The sequence below is a fragment of the Sturnira hondurensis genome, unplaced genomic scaffold (assembly GCF_014824575.4).
Source record: "Sturnira hondurensis isolate 20B ecotype Veracruz unplaced genomic scaffold, ASM1482457v3 Scaffold0009776, whole genome shotgun sequence".
Taxonomy (NCBI): Eukaryota; Metazoa; Chordata; class Mammalia; order Chiroptera; family Phyllostomidae; genus Sturnira; species Sturnira hondurensis.
This window is the reverse complement of record NW_028082407.1, coordinates 799,820-816,054: the sequence shown is the minus strand read 5'-3', so window position 1 is coordinate 816,054 and position 16,235 is coordinate 799,820. Positions and strand designations below refer to the sequence as shown.

The 16,235-nt window shown below is 58.2% G+C and overlaps 1 protein-coding gene across 5 annotated transcripts in view; it reads left to right on the top strand.

The window, feature by feature from the left end:
- Positions 1-4,982: 4,982 nt before the first annotated feature.
- Positions 4,983-16,235, top strand: part of FLT4 (fms related receptor tyrosine kinase 4) — a 39,688-nt gene continuing 28,435 nt past the window's right edge. For all 5 annotated transcript variants that reach the window (XM_037058043.1, XM_037058040.1, XM_037058041.1 and 2 more), the window contains exon 1: positions 4,983-5,087. In XM_037058043.1, coding sequence (XP_036913938.1) covers positions 5,021-5,087 — 67 coding nt within the window. In that variant the 5' untranslated portion in view covers positions 4,983-5,020. The remainder of the gene's footprint in view (positions 5,088-16,235) is intronic.

The following is a 16,235-nucleotide window of genomic DNA, read 5'->3' as shown; positions in this document are numbered from 1 at the left end:
CTGTTGTTTCTGACAATGCCCTAGGGCTTCAACTGCTGCACAGATTGAGTAAATTAAATGTGGGCTCCTTTATAGGGTAGGTTTTGAAGTCACTGTTTGAGATCTGTTCTGGCCCAGGGAAGCCTCTTAGCTGTTTCATTTCCTGGTTCTCTCTGGTAAACCAGGGACCCCGTGGTTTGGTTTATATTTTTAATAAATCTACCAGTATCTCCTTTTATCATTTTTCATCACGACATCCACTGTGTTTTCAACACGCCCTTAGGCTTGAACAGTCTTACTTTCTGTTGAAAATACACTCAGTTCTTTTTGGAAGATCTTCAAAGTGACCTCTCTCTGCCTCTGGGGGAAAAGTCTCGGACTTGCCTCCAGAGCCGAGCAGCGACAGCGGCACGCGTGCCTCGGGGACAAACACCTGCTTCGTGACCTCCGCGCTCCGTGAACCCCGGGCAGAACCTGCAGTCCCCGCTCACCCTCGCTTGCATCTCCCGGCGGGACCGCTGCTCCACAAACGGGCGGGGGAGGGTACTCAGGACCCCTGCGTTCTTGGCGCACCATCCCCACAGCAGAGCCTCTGTCCTGTGAGGGGGGCTGGACGGAAGAGAGTAGCGGCCTCCCGGCCACACCCACCCAGAACTTGGCCTCTGCGACGGGCAGCAAGGGGAAGACAGAGGTGCTGATGCCCTGCGTCTGCTGGGAAGATGCCGCAGGCGTCCGCCTGAGGGTGGGTGGCCAGGGCGCCTGCGTTGTGGCCACACGTCTGGAGTGTGGTCCCTGCAACACCACCGAGCTCAGGGGGCGAGGGAGCGAGCAGGTTGTGGTTCCACTGCCTCAGACTCCCTGTTCCCACTGAGCTTTGGTAGGTTTTCCTGAATAAATGTCTCTTCATCTTCAGTGTGCCCTTAGACCCATTTCCAGAAGCTTTAAATGGTTGTTTCAAAACAACGTTTCACCAGTGCCCATTATCGCTCCTTGTGCCGTGGTGCCAGAAATGGAGGACCCTGCGGTAGCACTTTTACTGGGTCCGGCCCCTCCTTGTCTAACATGTTGCTGATGAAATTCTGAGTGTCGTACCCCCAGTCTCATTTCCTCCACGTGCTCTGTGTTTTCAGTGGTATCGTAATTTTTAGAAATGCAAATATTGAACCAGAGCAGAATGGACTATGGGTAGCAAGTAGAAAGATGGTAAGGGATGGACCACACACACAGTAACCTACAGAAAGCTGCTGTGTGCGGAACACCGGCTGACCAGGTGGGCTTTAGGCTACGATGTATCACAAGAGGTACAAGTTAGAAACACCACATACAACTAAAAGGGCCAATTCAACAGGAAGACGCATCAGTCTTGAACAGGCATGCCACTAATAATGTTTGATTGAAACACGTAAAATTGATGACAGGAACTTCCGAGTCACAGACAGAAGTAAAGGACGGCGATTATCTTTGGGATCTACCACGTTAATGGAAGAGAAGATGTGTAACAACAAAAAATACTTGATTGATCTCTTGAAAAAAAGCACTTTGTTAACCCATTGAAAGCAAATACACAAATATGTAATATTATATACTCAAATTACATGAAGCAAAAATTTAAAAAAACTAAAAAAACCTGACAAAGTCAAATCATCGTTAGAATTCTAACACACCTCTTTCAGGAACCGACAAAACACGAAAACCAACACAAGTTGAAGATGTAGGAGATGAAGACAACATGATTCACCAGCTCGAGCTGGGGCCACACGTAGTGCTACGCGGCTCTCCGTAACTTTTTCAAGTATATTATCTCCAAGCAACATCAGATATTTACCCAGATAGACCATATGCTGAGCCTGAAATCAATTTTAGTGAATTTCATAGAAGTGAACTCACTGAGAATGTATTCTCTAATCACAAGCAAATTAAACCAGAAGCAAAGATAACTAAAAAAATTCCCAAATATTTGTAAATTAAACAACATATTTCTAAAATAACCCATGGTTCAAAATAGAAATTATACTCAAAATTGGAAAGTGTTATCATCTGAATTCTAATAAAATATAGCAAATCAGAACTACAAAACATGTCCTGGCTGGGTGTTCAGTTGGTTGGAGCATCATCCCATACACCAAAAGGTTGTGGGTTCAATCCCAGGTTGGGGCACGCATGGAAGCAACTGATCCACGTTTCTCTCTCACATTGATGTTTCTCTCCCTCTTTATCTCTCTCTCTTTCTCTCTATCTCTATCTCTTCCCTCCTCCTCTCTCTCTAAAATCAATAAATTTATCCTTGGGTGAAGACTCAAAAAAAACTACAAAACATTATGTAGAGAAATGAAAGGTAAACTAGATAAATAAATTACATAGCATGTCCATGATAAAAAATTGTATTTGGTGGAATTGTTAATTCCAGCAAATACATTCAATATAATTCTAATCAAAGTTCTAGCAGATTTTTCACTTCTGAAAATGAGCAAGCTTGTTCTAAAGTTAGTATAAAATGCCAAGGGCCAATAAAAAGTAAGATACTCTGGGGAAAGATGCATGAGTTTCAAGGACTCACATTCCCAAACATTAAAAATTATTATAAAACCATTGTAGTTATACCTGTGTGGTACTGGGACAAGAGTAGGCAGGTAGACAAATGGGACATAACAGTCCAGAAACAGAGCCACCCATCTAAGGTGACAAGGTTTGTGACGAATATACCTTGGCAATGCCGTGGGGAAAGGCTGGTTATTTCAGTAAACTGTACTGTCAATTAAACAGCATGATGAACAACTGAATATTGATACCTATCTTACATCATACACGGAAATCAATTCTAGCTAGATCGTCAATCTAACTGCACAAATGGAAAACTAACGGACTGAGGAAACAGTGTAGGAAGACACCATTAGGACTTGGGAGGAAGCAGAAACATTTCAGAACAGAGCACAAAAAGGTTGTACGCAAATGGAAAAGATTATAAAATGGACTACACTGACTAAAAATAATAATTTCCATTTATCAAAGACGGCATCAAAATACTACAAAGATGAGACCCTGAGCCAATGGTTTCTGCAACGCGTGTGCTGTCAAAGCATTTGCACACAGAACACGTGAAGAATTCCACAGAGTGACCACACCAAGAGACAGCCAATTAGAAAATAGGCCAAACCGTGAATATACGTATAGATGCAAGTTCGATCAAAATGACAGCTTTTCATCATGACCAGTTCTCTTTCCTCCCATAAACAGCTAGAAAATGGGACAAATCGTATGAAACTATGCTTTGCAGATATTGAACAACAAGGCAGGTGATTCCTACATATATTCCGACTTCCTGTCTGTGAGGGTCCTACACGGTTCTCAACTTCCCGGATCATACGAAGCAGGGTAGACCCGCGGAGCTGAGATCCCAGATCCCAGAACTAGGAAGGCCAAAGCAGCTGGACTTTTTGTGACAGGGCGCCAGACAGGCTCGACTGGTACAGAAAAACGCCTTCCTCCAGGACGCGAAAAGAAGGCAACCGATCTTCTGCGGTGTGAAGCCTGTCTCTGTGTACCTGAGGCCAATTCCAGGAGGCTGGGCAGAGGCTCACAGATGGAAAAGGGCTGGAAACAGCAGTCAAAATGGAGAGGCCTTGTTGCTTACCTGCACAGTCAGCAGAAACCCCGAAATAATGAAGCCTTTGAAGGCGGGTACCATGTTTCCACAAAGAAGCTTTAAAATAAATGGCAAAAGAGACAAGCTGCTGTACAAGTAGGTTAACTCTCAGCCAGAACAAGTGTTAGTGCCCTTTAAATAAACATGAGAAACCCAGACACTCACCAGTGTGATCTTAAAAAGGCCCAATGCCCCCCAAACATTACTGAGCATACAAAGAAGTAGGAAAATTTGACAGGAAACCAAGAGAAAATCCAGTCAACATAACAAACTCATGAACAAGAGAGACGATGGAATTAGCAGACCATTACTTTAAAATAGTTATAAATGTGTTGAAGAATTCAAAAAGAAAATAAGTTCGTCTTTGCCTCCCCCAGGTCCCCACCCGCAACCCTGGACCTAACCGGGGACCTTTTCTAACCTGCGTGCGACCTTGTCATTCACAGGCCGGAGCTCAATCCACTGAGCCACACCAGCCAGGGCAGCCATGACTTTATTAAATCATCAAAACTGTCCCCACTGATTAGTGGTTCCAACTAAACAACATACTCAGTTCCTACTTGTGGGCTGGTCGTGGTCGTTAGCAACACCCTCGTCCTGCTGTTTGGCCAGGATCAGCTGCTGGATGGAAGGGAGAGCGCGGGGCAGAGTGTGAATGAAGCAGAATAAAAGCGAGGGCGGGAGGTGCTCATCCTTGTGGGATTTATTGTAAATAGGAAAATTCTAGCGCTGAAAAGAGAAAGGAAGTCTGTGGGAGGGTTGCCAAGTCAGAGAGTAAAGTACCACCTGATAAAAGGACTTATGAATGAGCTCAGAGCCCAAGTATTCGAGTGAGACCTGCAGAGGAGCCGTGCCTGCAGGGCGCAGGTCGGGTGCTTGGGCCTGGACCCTCGTCCACAACACGTGGGGGCAAGATAAAGTCTGCGGAATGTTCTCAAAGATTTGGCATGTATCTATTTTTGTCATTGTTATTGGTTTTCACCCCGACTTTAAATGTAGCATTCACTGATTGAAGAAAACACAGAAAAACACGCAGGGCCACCGTGTGTCTAACCTGGGTCTCCGGGCGCTGTCCCTCTGTCCGTCGGGTTGAAGCGCACGACGAGCGTCACCTCCGCGCTCCCGGCCGAGCCGCCCAGTGGCCTCGGGAGCTACGCTTCCCCGTGAGCAAGCGCTCACCAGCCCCCCGCCGGGGGGCGACGCAGCACCTCCGACCCAGGCTGGGCGCCCCCTCGGCAGGGGCGGAGCTGAGAGGTGTGAGGGGCGGGGCGGGCCCCAGGCCCCGCCCCTGTCCCCCGGCCGCCCGCCCCTGCCCCTGCCCCGCCCCACTGGGCAGCGCTCACACTCAGAACCCGCCGCGGAGGCCGCGCAGGTCGGACCGCGCCTCAGCGGCTGGAGATGCAGCGGGGCGCCGCGCTGTGCCTGCGCCTGTGGCTCTGCCTCGGACTGCTGCACGGCGAGCGCGGTGAGCTCTCCGCCCGCCCGGGCGCGCCGCTAGCCACTCGGGGTCCTCTCTCCCAACCGACGGGGTGCGGGCGGGGACAGGGCGCCCGCAAGCCTGGGGCACCCGGGGAGACGGGGCCTGGGACCAGGGGCGCAGACACCACACAGAGCACGACGGGCCGGGCCGGCCGGGATGAGGAAAGGGCGGGCGGGGACTGCAGCCGGGTCAGGGACGGGGCTCTGGCTGTACCGCCGCGCGGGAATAGAGCCGGGTTCTCTCTGCACCGCTAGTGCACCATCCACCTCCGCGCCGGCCCAGCCGCACTGCATTCTCTCTCTGGGTCCTTCGCTTCCCCACTCGCTCCCCTGCGGAGTCCGGGCCCTCGGAGAGCTTCGGAGCGCCCACAATCGCCCCAGGGCGACGAGGGGGCAATGCCACCGGGCTGCAGCCCTGGGTGCGCACTTCCCGACCCCTCCCGTCTGCGCTCGAGGTCGGCCCCCCAGAGGGCGCTCCGGGCAGGCGCCTACCTTGCCCAGGCCACGGAGGGAGGGCGGGGGCAGTGGTTCCGGGCCCGCTGCAAACAGGCGCGCCTTCGGGAGGATTGCGCGCCGTTAACTGTTGGAATTTGAGGCGAATCTTGAATCGGCAACTTGTGAGCGATCAGCAGCACAGAAGAGGCAAGAGGCCGGCCCTCCCAGTGTCTGGGGGTTCAGGGGTCTTCAAGGCTGAGCTAAGGATCCTGGCCACAAGGCAGGGGCAACCACAGAAGGGTGCAAAGCTGGAGAGGCTGGGTCCGGTGTGAGACGGGAGCGGGGCCGGAGATTGCCGTTTAGCGGTTGGAGAGAGCGGGGTGAGCAGGGGAGGGCGGGTATGACTGGAGGGAGACAGCAGAGGTAAAGCGGCGGAGAGATGAGCTGGGGTTCTACCCAAGGCCTGGGGACCCTGAAAACCAGCCGGTAAGGGGGTGGGCATGGGTTCCCAGGGTTGGGGAGCAGTGCTGGGAGGTCTGAAGGGACAGCTGGGGTCTCAGCGTTTCGGAAAAACCGTGGGCCTTAAATACTGCCTTTACATGCTTCGTCTCTTTTAAACGTCACAAGGGAGTGTAGACCTGTTTTGCAGATGGGGACGCAGAGACCCAGGGTGCACATAACATCTCCAAGGTTCCCAGGAGGGCAGTAGTAAAGGAGGGGTGAGCCCAGGTCTTTGGGCTCACAACCTGCACGGGCCTGGCGACGTGGGGGAGAACCTCCAGGGAGGCAGGAGGCATCTGTCCGAACCTCAGGGTGGACCAGTCTGAACTGACCCTGCCACCCCTGGGTCCTTCCCACGGCCCTGCACCCAGCCCAGGCCCAGGCTCTCAGAGGCACTCGGTGTGTTTGTTGAGTGACTGAATGAGTGTGGGTGGGGAAGTGAATGGGTCCCTGGCTGGACTGTGGGGGACCCTGCCATGAGGAGACAGACATCTGGCAGGCAGCTGAGTGCAGTGTTTGAGGGAGAGGCTGGGCTGGGGTGCCAAGAGGGAGCCTGGCAAAGGGTCCTGGATGGGGCGCCCTTTCACAGAAGGGCTGGAGAGGGGGGGATGGGGACCCGCTGCAGAGGCCCCTGTCCTGGTGCCTGGTGCCTGAGGGGCGCTGAGGCCAGTCCTGAAGTCAGTCAGCGAAGGGGAGAAGAAAGGGTGTTAGGTGAAGCACCCCTGGAGGGGTGGCCCAGGCTGGCTCAGGGTTCAGTTGGTGGGAAGATGCCCACGGAGAGGAGGAGACCACTGCTGCCCTCCCTGAACCCTGCGCTTGTCCCACCCACTGCCGGGCGAGGAGGACTCAGCCTGATGGGGGACGGTGGGGCAGAAGCAGACATGCCTCAGCTGAGTGCCAGGGCAGCCAGCACAGGAGGGGAGACACTGGCAGGGGAGGGGCCCGGGTCTCTGAAACCAACCCCTCAACAGTGTGCCGTTGGTCCTAGAGCCAGACTGTTGTCCTAGCTCTTCCCTGAAGGGTTTGCCGTCTGGCCTGGGCCCCTCTCTGCCCCTCCCTGCACCTCAGTTTCCTCAGGGGTGGCAGTGAAACAGGCTGGCAAGCACTGAGGGGCCGTGTTCTGGCTGGATGTCATGGCCTGGGACCTCGGCCCACTTTCAAACAGCCTTGCCCCCAGCAGTGTCCCTGTAGACAGGACAGGTGGCCCCAAGGGGCTTTGCTCTTGGGCTTAGAGAGGCCATTCGCACCTTTGGACAGTGGGTAGTTGGCTCAGGGTCAAGCAAGAGAGGCAGGTGACTGCAGGCAGCCAGCTGCACTGGCCTGAGGACAATGGCCCCTGCCTCGAGCTGAGTCACCATTCTCTGCCCTGCCGTAGCTGCCCAGCCCTGAGCCAGACCCAGGTGTGTGGGAAGGGGTGGGGCTGGGGCAGGGAGGCCAGTTGGTACAGGCAGAATGCGGGGCCCGGGCCCACATCTGTGGACCACTGACCCCAGCTCAGGGCTCCAGGGAAGCCAGTGCAGGGGCCACTCATGTGCCCACCAGGCCTCTGGGGTCAATGTGGCTGAGGGGCTCTGCCTCCCCAGAGCACAGTGGTCAAGAGGTGGCCATGCCTTACCCACCCTGCCCCCAAACAGCAGCCCCCCCACCCAGAGGAGGCAGCTGCAGTTCTGTGCAAGTCACAGGCCGTGGTGCTCAGGGTGGTCCGGGAGGTGTGGACCTAGGTCCGTCCTGCGGGGATTTCCTGAGTGTCGGACAAGCAGGGACACAGATGTGGCACTGGATGTCTAGCACAGGGACACAAGTGCTCAGTGACCCCAGTGGCCCAGCTGGTGGCTGTGGCTGCACAGGAAGGCAGCCGCACTTCCAGCTGGGGCTTCCTGGAGGGGCCGGCAGACTCCAGGGCAGTGAATTCCAGGCAGAGCCAAGAAACCCTCAAAGGCCCAGAGGCAGGAAACTCCAGACGGTGTATGAGGATCTGTGGGTGGCCAGATGCGGCTAGAGTCTGGGGTGAGGGAGGGGGGACAAAGCAGGTGGAGGCGGCCGCACATCTGGAAAGGGGAGGCACTGAGCAAGGAGCCACCTGGCCAGGGTCGATGAAGACATGGCCAGACGCACAGACCAGCTGCTAGTAGCAAGGAGACCATGAACGGACTGGGAGATGCACGGTGGGGGGCGGGGGGAGGAGGCAGCAGCGACGTCGGGCAGAGTGGGACCAGGGCCCTGTCTCTGGCTTAAGCAATGGAATGGGCCATGAGGTTGTTTACTGGGTGGGGACACCAGGAGCAGGATCCAATGTGGGGAAAGGTGCTCCCCGAGGGAGGCGGGTCCTCTGGGCAGAGGTGACCAGCAGGACTTCCCGGGAGACCCTGGCTGGAGCAGTTCGGCCAGATAAGGAAAGAGGAAAATTGGGAGCACCTGAATAGGATGGGGCTGAGGTGAATCAGGAACCCGGGGAAATTAAGGGAAGTCTTAGCCGTGAGGGGAAGTTCTTCTCTAGGTCTGCCTTCTACCCGTCCTGCTGTTGTCTGGGTGTTACCCTCCGGTGGCAGACTGCTTTCCACCCAGGCCCAGCCTCTGCCCTGCAGCCCTCTGGGATGCCTTTGGGAGAGGAGAGCAAATGGGGAGAAGGGCCCAGGGAGCCATTCACACTCTGCATCGACCCCTGAGCGAGACCCTGCCTGCATGTCAGGCGGCAGCCAGGGATTCCTGAGTTTCGATCCTTTTCAGACGCTGGCTTCCTCTGGGATCTTGGTTTTCCGGTCACGCTGAAGGCGCAAGTCTGGGGGAGGAAGGTGCAGGTCTGCACCGTGGGGTGGCTGCGGCCGGGTGGGCAGACACCAGGCACTCCCTGCCCCAGGTCAGGCTGGGCGTGGGTGGCCCCTCTGGCAGGCGAACAGGCTCAGACCAGGGTGATGAGTGGGGGAGCCCCGCCACGTGGCCAGCGAGGTCAGCAGGGGTTCATGGGAAAGGACTTGTCGGCCACAGAAGAGGACATCCTGCCTGTATTTCCCTCTTCCTGCGGCAGGAGCCCAGGGCCCCGATTTAGCAGCTCGAGGGGCCACCTCTGAGCCAGCTGGGCTGTATGATAACGCCGCCAGTCCTGACCCCTGGCAGGCGGGGCAACTGCCCTGCACAGCTGGCTGCACCCTGGGCGGTGTTGCATGGGGGACTGAGCATCAGCCAGGGCTCCCTCCTCCCTGCCTCCCTGCCCTTCCCAGGGTACTCAGGCCATCCCCGCTGCCACGCAGCCTGGATGCCACTCCCTAATTCCCGCAGCTGCCAGGGTGCTGCCCCAGGGGGTCCTCTCTAAAGCGGAGACCTGAGTCTTCAGCGGCCCCTGGGTGATCAGCACCAGCCTCCTGGACAGGCACTGGAGGTCCTCACGCTGGAGTCCGCAGGGCATCCCAGCCGCATGTCCACCTAGCCTGCACCTGCTGCACACCCCAGCCCCAGCACACTCCATATCTGCACCGCCCTCCGGCCTGCCCTTCCGAGGCTGTGCAGAACTCCGGGCAGGGGCCCACTGGGGGCCAGGTGGAGATGGGGAGTGTCGTTCCCACCGCTGTGCTCCTGGGGAGCCTGGATTCCAGGTGTTCAGGTGGGCTTGGGGGAAGCTCTTGTCTTCACTCAATGGGGAACACTCTGTTCTGAGCTACCCTAAACTTTACCCGAGGCAGATTCATTTGCGTTGAGTGGCGCAGGCAGTCAGGCACACGTGCAGGTGTGCATGCCCACTGTCGGGGATCCAGCCGCCCCTGTTCCCAGTGGTTCATCGGGTTGCTTTACAGGGTGGTGTGCGGAGGTTTCGACTTCACGGCAGAGGCTCCTTGTGCCTGTCTAGAGACTGAGAAGTTAAGGCCAGAGGGTGAATCGGCTCACTCCGGGCTAGCGCGGCTTTCAGGGACATGAGGTGTGACTGGTCCCAGGTGGCATGGGGACCAAGGGGGTGAGAAGGGCCAGGCATGGCAGAGGTTGTCCACATTCCCTGGGGAAGCTCCAGAGAGGTGGGCATGTGAGATCCTAAGTTTCTGACAATCTAGGGGACATTTTCACCTTGATGTCCCAGAGGTCTTTCCCAAGGTCACTCCCCACAGGTGCATCGCCTTCTCCCAGGCCAACCCCAGACACCCACGCCTTCATCCCTCACCTCCACACCTGCCCACACGCTATGTGCCGTCTCTACTCCCCAGATCCTCAGAGCCCATCGGGGGCAGGCACAGGGGAGCCCTGCACTGGGCGGACACTGCGAGGGGCCCTCCCAGTCTTGTATTAAGGATCTGCTGTGCGCAGTGAGCCAGCCCCTGCCTGGGGCTGTGGGCTGTGGGCATGTGGGAGGGGGTGGGCCCTCAGGAAGCGACCCCAGCTTGCGTGGTTCCAGGGCTGGAACAGGCACCAAGCAGGTGGCAGGTAACAAAGCTGGCTGGAGGGTCAGGGAAGAGGCTCAGAATCTGCCCCTAGAAGTTGGGGAAACAGGGAGTGGTTTTCAGCAGGAGAGGGATCTAGAACGAACGATCCTCTGACCACTGGACAAGATTTCCACCAGTGGGGAGACACTGGTGCATTGAGTCAGAAAAAGGGCGTTGAGGCTGGCCTGAGAGTGGGCAGGCCGGGAGGGGGCCTGCAGACGCAGGGCTGCGGCCTCCAGAGTGGCCGGAGCCCTGGGGGACAGAGCGCTTGGCCAGAGTGGCAGGGAGAGGAGAGGGCGGGCCTGGCACTCCTGACACCCTCGTCTTTGGTACTGGACCTGAGAGTGGACGTGACTTGGTGACCAGCTGGCTATGAGGGACAAGGGGAGTCGGGGCGCCTGGTGTGTGTCTGCCACTAGGGCGGCGAACATCATGGGTGGGAAAGCAGCGTCTCCAGGTGCGTGGAAGACAGGCGAGCCCCTGGTCTAAGGCGCTTACGTCCCGTAAACTGCAGAAACGCAGCTAACGCAGCCCTGCATGGAGCACGCGGGAGCTCTCCAGAATCCCACCCACAGCGGTTATCTCTGACTAGGAAGTTAACCTCGCATCTTAGTTTTCTCACCTGCAGCATGGCAAGAATGCTATGCCCTTGGGGTGGAGGGGGTGGTGGGGGTGGTGGGGAAGGGCGTTACGAGTCCCAGGAGGGACGCGGCAGGCCAGTCGGCAGAAAGTGCTAAACACACGTCCACTGTGTGGACGTGACCAGATGCATCGGAGTGAGCAGAATTGGGGGTCAAAGTGCAGGAGCGTATTTTTTATTATTCCTGTGAGGCCTGTTTGCCCACATCCTCGCCAACACTGAGGATTCTCCATCCTTTTCACACTGCTCATCCAGGGCCGGGACATATGGCCATGTGTGCCCCATGGTGCTAGCTGTCTTCTCCAGGGGAGCGGGGGGGTGGTGGTCCAGTCAGGGTCCGAGGCCTGGGGGGCACCCAGCAGGAGACATCTGGGGCACAGGATCTCCCAGGACTGGAGCTCATCTGCCAGGGACAGTGGGGACTTTAGAGGTGGCCTTGAAAGCCTTGGGGGCTGGGCCACTTCCAGGAGGAGGAAGCCCATGGGTGGGCAGAGCTGGACCCTGAATGCAAGGAGCTAGCCAAGGGCCTGAGGCTGAGCCTATGAGGGGGGCCAACTTCTGTGGCCTCAGACCCCCACACCACACTCCACCTGTTCCGTCTGCCTTACAGCCCAAGCTCTCCTGCACTCTGGCCTTTGCACGGTCCCTCTGCCCTGTGTCCCCTCTTCCTGGGCTGGCAAACTCCTACTCAATCTACAAAGCCTGTGTAAGCTCAGATGAGCACCCCTCCCACTAGGAAGGCTTTCTGTGGGGACCCCCCACCTCCAGTCTGTGACCACGGCACAAGGTCACAGTGAGATGCAGCAGCTGCTGCAACAGACATGGCAGGCAGCAGGCAGCGCCGCCGGGGGCCCAGAGTGCAGGGCCACCAGCGGGCTTCCCGCAGTGGTTCCTGGTGTGGTGCTCTGGTGTCTGTGGTCTGTGGTTCCCAGCAATTCGACACATTGACGGACAATTCACCTTTCACAAGTGAGAAAGTGGGGGCTGGGAGGAAGTGACTTGCCCGAGGCCACACAGCCGGACAGTAGCACTGTGGTCCAGCAGCCAGGTTCGGGGCCCCTCCTGCCCATCCATCTCCACCCTGCAGAGCTGGGGGTGGGGGTACCGATGGCCTCTTGACCCTCACCCTTCATCACTGCAGGCACGGAGTCGGCCAGCCAGGTGGCAGGTCTCCAGGACAGAGCAGCCTGTGTGTGAGAGGCCCTGACCCCACCCCAGGCCTGTACACAGACAGGACCTGAGAGTGGGAAGTGAGGGCTCCGGAGCGGGTCGCCCCCACCCTGCCCCCACCCTGCCCCACCCTGCCCCCACCCTGTGCCAATGCAGGGAGGCCTCAAGCCCAGCCCTGCTTGGCCAGCTGCCCCCAGTGCCACTCCCTCACCTGGTCTGCAGTCCCTGTCCGACCCCGGCAGCCTCTGTCCTCCTGGGCACAGATGCTAAGGAGAGTGGGCCCATGCTACCGCCACCCTCTGCCAGGGCAAGGAGGGGGCCCTCTGAGGTCACAGACCATCCTGATGTCATTGCTGGGCAGCCCTCCTGGACCTGGGGACAGAGACTTAGGCTATTGACTTCCTGATCCCTGGGAGCAGCCCAGTGACACGCACAGCCCCACCCTATGGGGTGGGCGAAGGCCCCGGCAGGAGACAGGGGGTGATGCTCACAGCCTTCGGTCTCGGGCACACTGCACAGACCTTGGTGCAGGAATAGCAGTTGGTTGGGGGCAGGGGGCAGGGAAGGGCGGGGGACACGGCATGAGCCTGGCCGGGAGGTGGGCCAGGGCCTGGTGGGCTCTGCAGATGGACGGTGGGTGTGGTTGGTGAGTTGGGAGGCGAAGCTCTCCAGGAGGGCAGGTGCTTTTTGGGTGGGCTACACTCTGGAGGCCAGGCCAAGGTCATGTACAGCTCCGGAGGGCCAGGAAGAGCCAGAGAAGGCAGCTGAGGGTCGCCCCTCTGGGCTAAGGGACAGATTGGAGTTTAGGAAGGAGGCGCTTGGGGGCAGTGAGGGAGGCTGGCCCTCAGGGAAGTTGTGGGACAGAAGGGGACGGAGAGGTGGCCCCGGGCAGGGAGAGGCCTGGGCTCAGCAGGCCCAGGCTCCTGTGCTACTGCCGCCATCACTACCATAGGGCTCGGAACTTCGGTTTCCTTGCTGTTGCTGGGACTGAGGACTCCATGCTCCCTTTCCCCCAGGCTGAGTGAGGACCACATGAGGCAGTGCCTAACCCACAAGCCTTCCTGCCCCTCCTGCCCACCCCTCCCCCGGGACCCCAGCAGCTGCTCCCACAGCCAGCCAGCCGCCTGTGGCTGACGCCAGGGTCCTTGCTGCCCGAGGCTGCTGACAGCACAGAGAAGAGGCATGCACTCTGGCCTCCCTGACCTCGGCTCAGCCCCAACTGCCCTGCTGTGGGCTGGGGGGCCAGGGCTGCTGGCCAGGGGAAGGAAGGAGCCAGTTCCTGGGCCAGGAAGAGGAAGGCAGGGGGAGTGCGGCAGAGGCCAGGATGACGGGGCTTCCTGCTGCGGGAAGGGAAGGACGGCAGGGACAGACGACAGCCCGGCAGGAAGGATGCGCCTTCTCTTCTCCCTTCTCTTCTCTGGGCTGTGGGTGGGGGCTGGGCAACAGGGAGCCTGTGGGCACCGCAGCCCTCAGGCCCGGGTCTACCGCAGCTGCGGAGCAGCCTGGGCACACAAGCTGCCGGGGTCCTGACCTTAAACCTGGAACATCTGTTCCAAAGGAACAGCGAGGTCTGACATAGTTCCAACCCAGAGAAAGACCCGCGAAGTTTCTTTAGCCAGTCCATGAGCCGTCCAGCTGTCCCTTCACCCACTCTTCCTGTGCATCAGTCTGTCCATCCTTCTACCCATCTGTCTGTCTGTGAGTCCTTCCATCTAGGAAGGGTCTATCCACCCACCCATCCCATTTACTCATTAAACAGGTATGAATAAGGCTCGTTTATGGAGCCTTCACACTGCACCAGGTGCTGTGCTAGGCCCCGGGTGGTGGAGAAAAGGGGGGCAGTCTTTGTCCTGACCCTGTTGAAACGTACTGTCTAGTGGAGGAAGTGGAAAGACATAACTGAAACAGATAAGTAAATGAGGTCATTACTGACTGTGACAAGAAGGATGAAGCAAGTAACCAGGAGGCTGAGATGAGTGCTCAAAGGGGCTCTTAGGTTTGGGAGGAGGCGAGGAGGCCCCATCTCAGCTGAAGGCAAGCAGCAGCCCTCTGGGCGGGCCCGGGCGAGGAGGTGGCTGGGGAGCACAGGTGTGTGCAGGGGGCGGGGCTGTGGAGGGAGCAGGGCAGGTGGTGGAAGAGCCTGCATGCTGTGGTGGCTGGAGGGTGTTGCACACAGGGTGAGAGTGGACTTGGAGGGTATGGAGAGGGGTAGGGCCAGCCCAAGGTCAGGAGTTTGGATTTTCCTGGTAGTTCAGCTGGAAGCCATGGTAGGAAAGCACAGCACGCTTTTGAACTCCCGCCAACAATCATGAGAGGAGTGGAGGGAGACCAGAGTGGCTGAGGGGCCACGTCGAGGACAAGCGTGGCAGGGGGTAGGCCCTGGCCCCCAGGAGGCCAGCGATCTGGCTCTGAAGTGTTGGAGATGGGCAGAAGGGCTCGGGTGGGAGAGGCGGGCCTCCTGTCCCATCTGGGGAGATGACACTACTGAAGAGGAGCCCGTGGCAGGGATGGTGAGGGTGTGAGTCTGGAGTTTAGCATCCCAAATGTGGGACTCGGGCGTTTATGGGGTGGCCAAGAGCAGCGGCAGCTGGGTGCTTTAAGCTGTCATTGAGAAAAGGGGACTGAGTGGGAGATGGAGAATTTGGCGGTACCCGGACACTCAGGAGAGAGTGTGGAAACTGGAAAGTGAGGGGCACGGAGTTTGGTGCTGGGCAGAGGAGCAAGGGGAACCGAGGGCAGGGTGGCTCACAGCTCCGCCCCTGCCCACCAGCGCCCCTCATCCTGCAGCAGGGTGGGGGGGGTCCTGGGAGACCCCGGAGCAGGGGGTGCGGCTGCCTCCCAGTGGGGAGTGAGAAACTGTGAGAGGAAAGGAGCAGGGAGCAGAGCATTGGCTTCAAAGGCGAACGGGAATGGGGGCCGTGACTGGAAGGGAGTACTGGGTCGGGGCGTTGCAGTTCTGTAAGGCAGGAGGTGACCCCAGAGAAATGCTGGAGAGAAATTATCTGTGGGAGTCAGGTCCAGGGGCTGGAGCCTGGATGGGGGGCCAGGCCTTCCTTGGGGCAGGAGGGTTTGGGGTTTGCGGGAAGCGGGGTTGTTGCACGTGGGAAGGTGAGGTATCTCCATACGATGGCTCTCTCATCAGTGCTGGGAGGGCAGGATGAGAGGGCAGGAGAGCCCCCCCAGAACTGAAGCCCAGGGCCTGGTTAGGTCTGCCGACAGGCAAAGAGAAGGAGGCTGCAGTGCGGGGCTCTGGCTTTGTCCTTGGTGCTGAGCCGCTGAAGGGAACAGTAGCGTCACAGGGTCGTGGTGGAGGGCCAGGGGCAGTGAGGGACCCTGGGCCATGCTGTACCAAGAAAAGGGTGAGGCCAGGAGGGGGTGGCCATGGGAAGGGGTCCCCGGCCTGGGAGTTTGGGGGCTGCTGGAGGACTCCCCAGTGGTGGACAGGAGCACCATGCGAGCGGTGCAGGAGGCTGGAGGGGTGCTCAGGAAGATGAGCACTCGGTGACAGCACCGTGGAGAGAGCCAGGTTCAGGATGTGCCCAGGAAGTGAGGGGCCCAGGGAGTGGGGAGAGGACAGTGGAGGTGGAGACCGAAAAGGCCGGGGCACTGGCAAGTCACCGTGTGGGTGTAGAAGTCCAGTGGAGGTGGAGGGGCCAGGCCGAAAGCACAGGATGAAGGGAAGTGACCAAGACAACAGCCGATGACAGCTTTAGTGGGGTGGGGGCGGTGTCCTCAGAGAGAGGAGGTGGCTGCCAGGAGTTCTCTGGTGTCAGGCCTGCATTGGAGAGCAGTGACCCACAGGGGCGGTGGTGCCCTCTGAAAGCCCAGTCTCAGTTAAGGTGGGGGACGCAAGGAGACAGTAACGCCAGCTGCCAGGTCTGCCACTCATGCAGGTTCTGGGCGGCAGCCGTGGCGGGGGGCGGGGGAGTGAAGACTGAGGGACACTGGGCAGGTCAGGGAGCCTGGCAGCAAGGGAGAGATT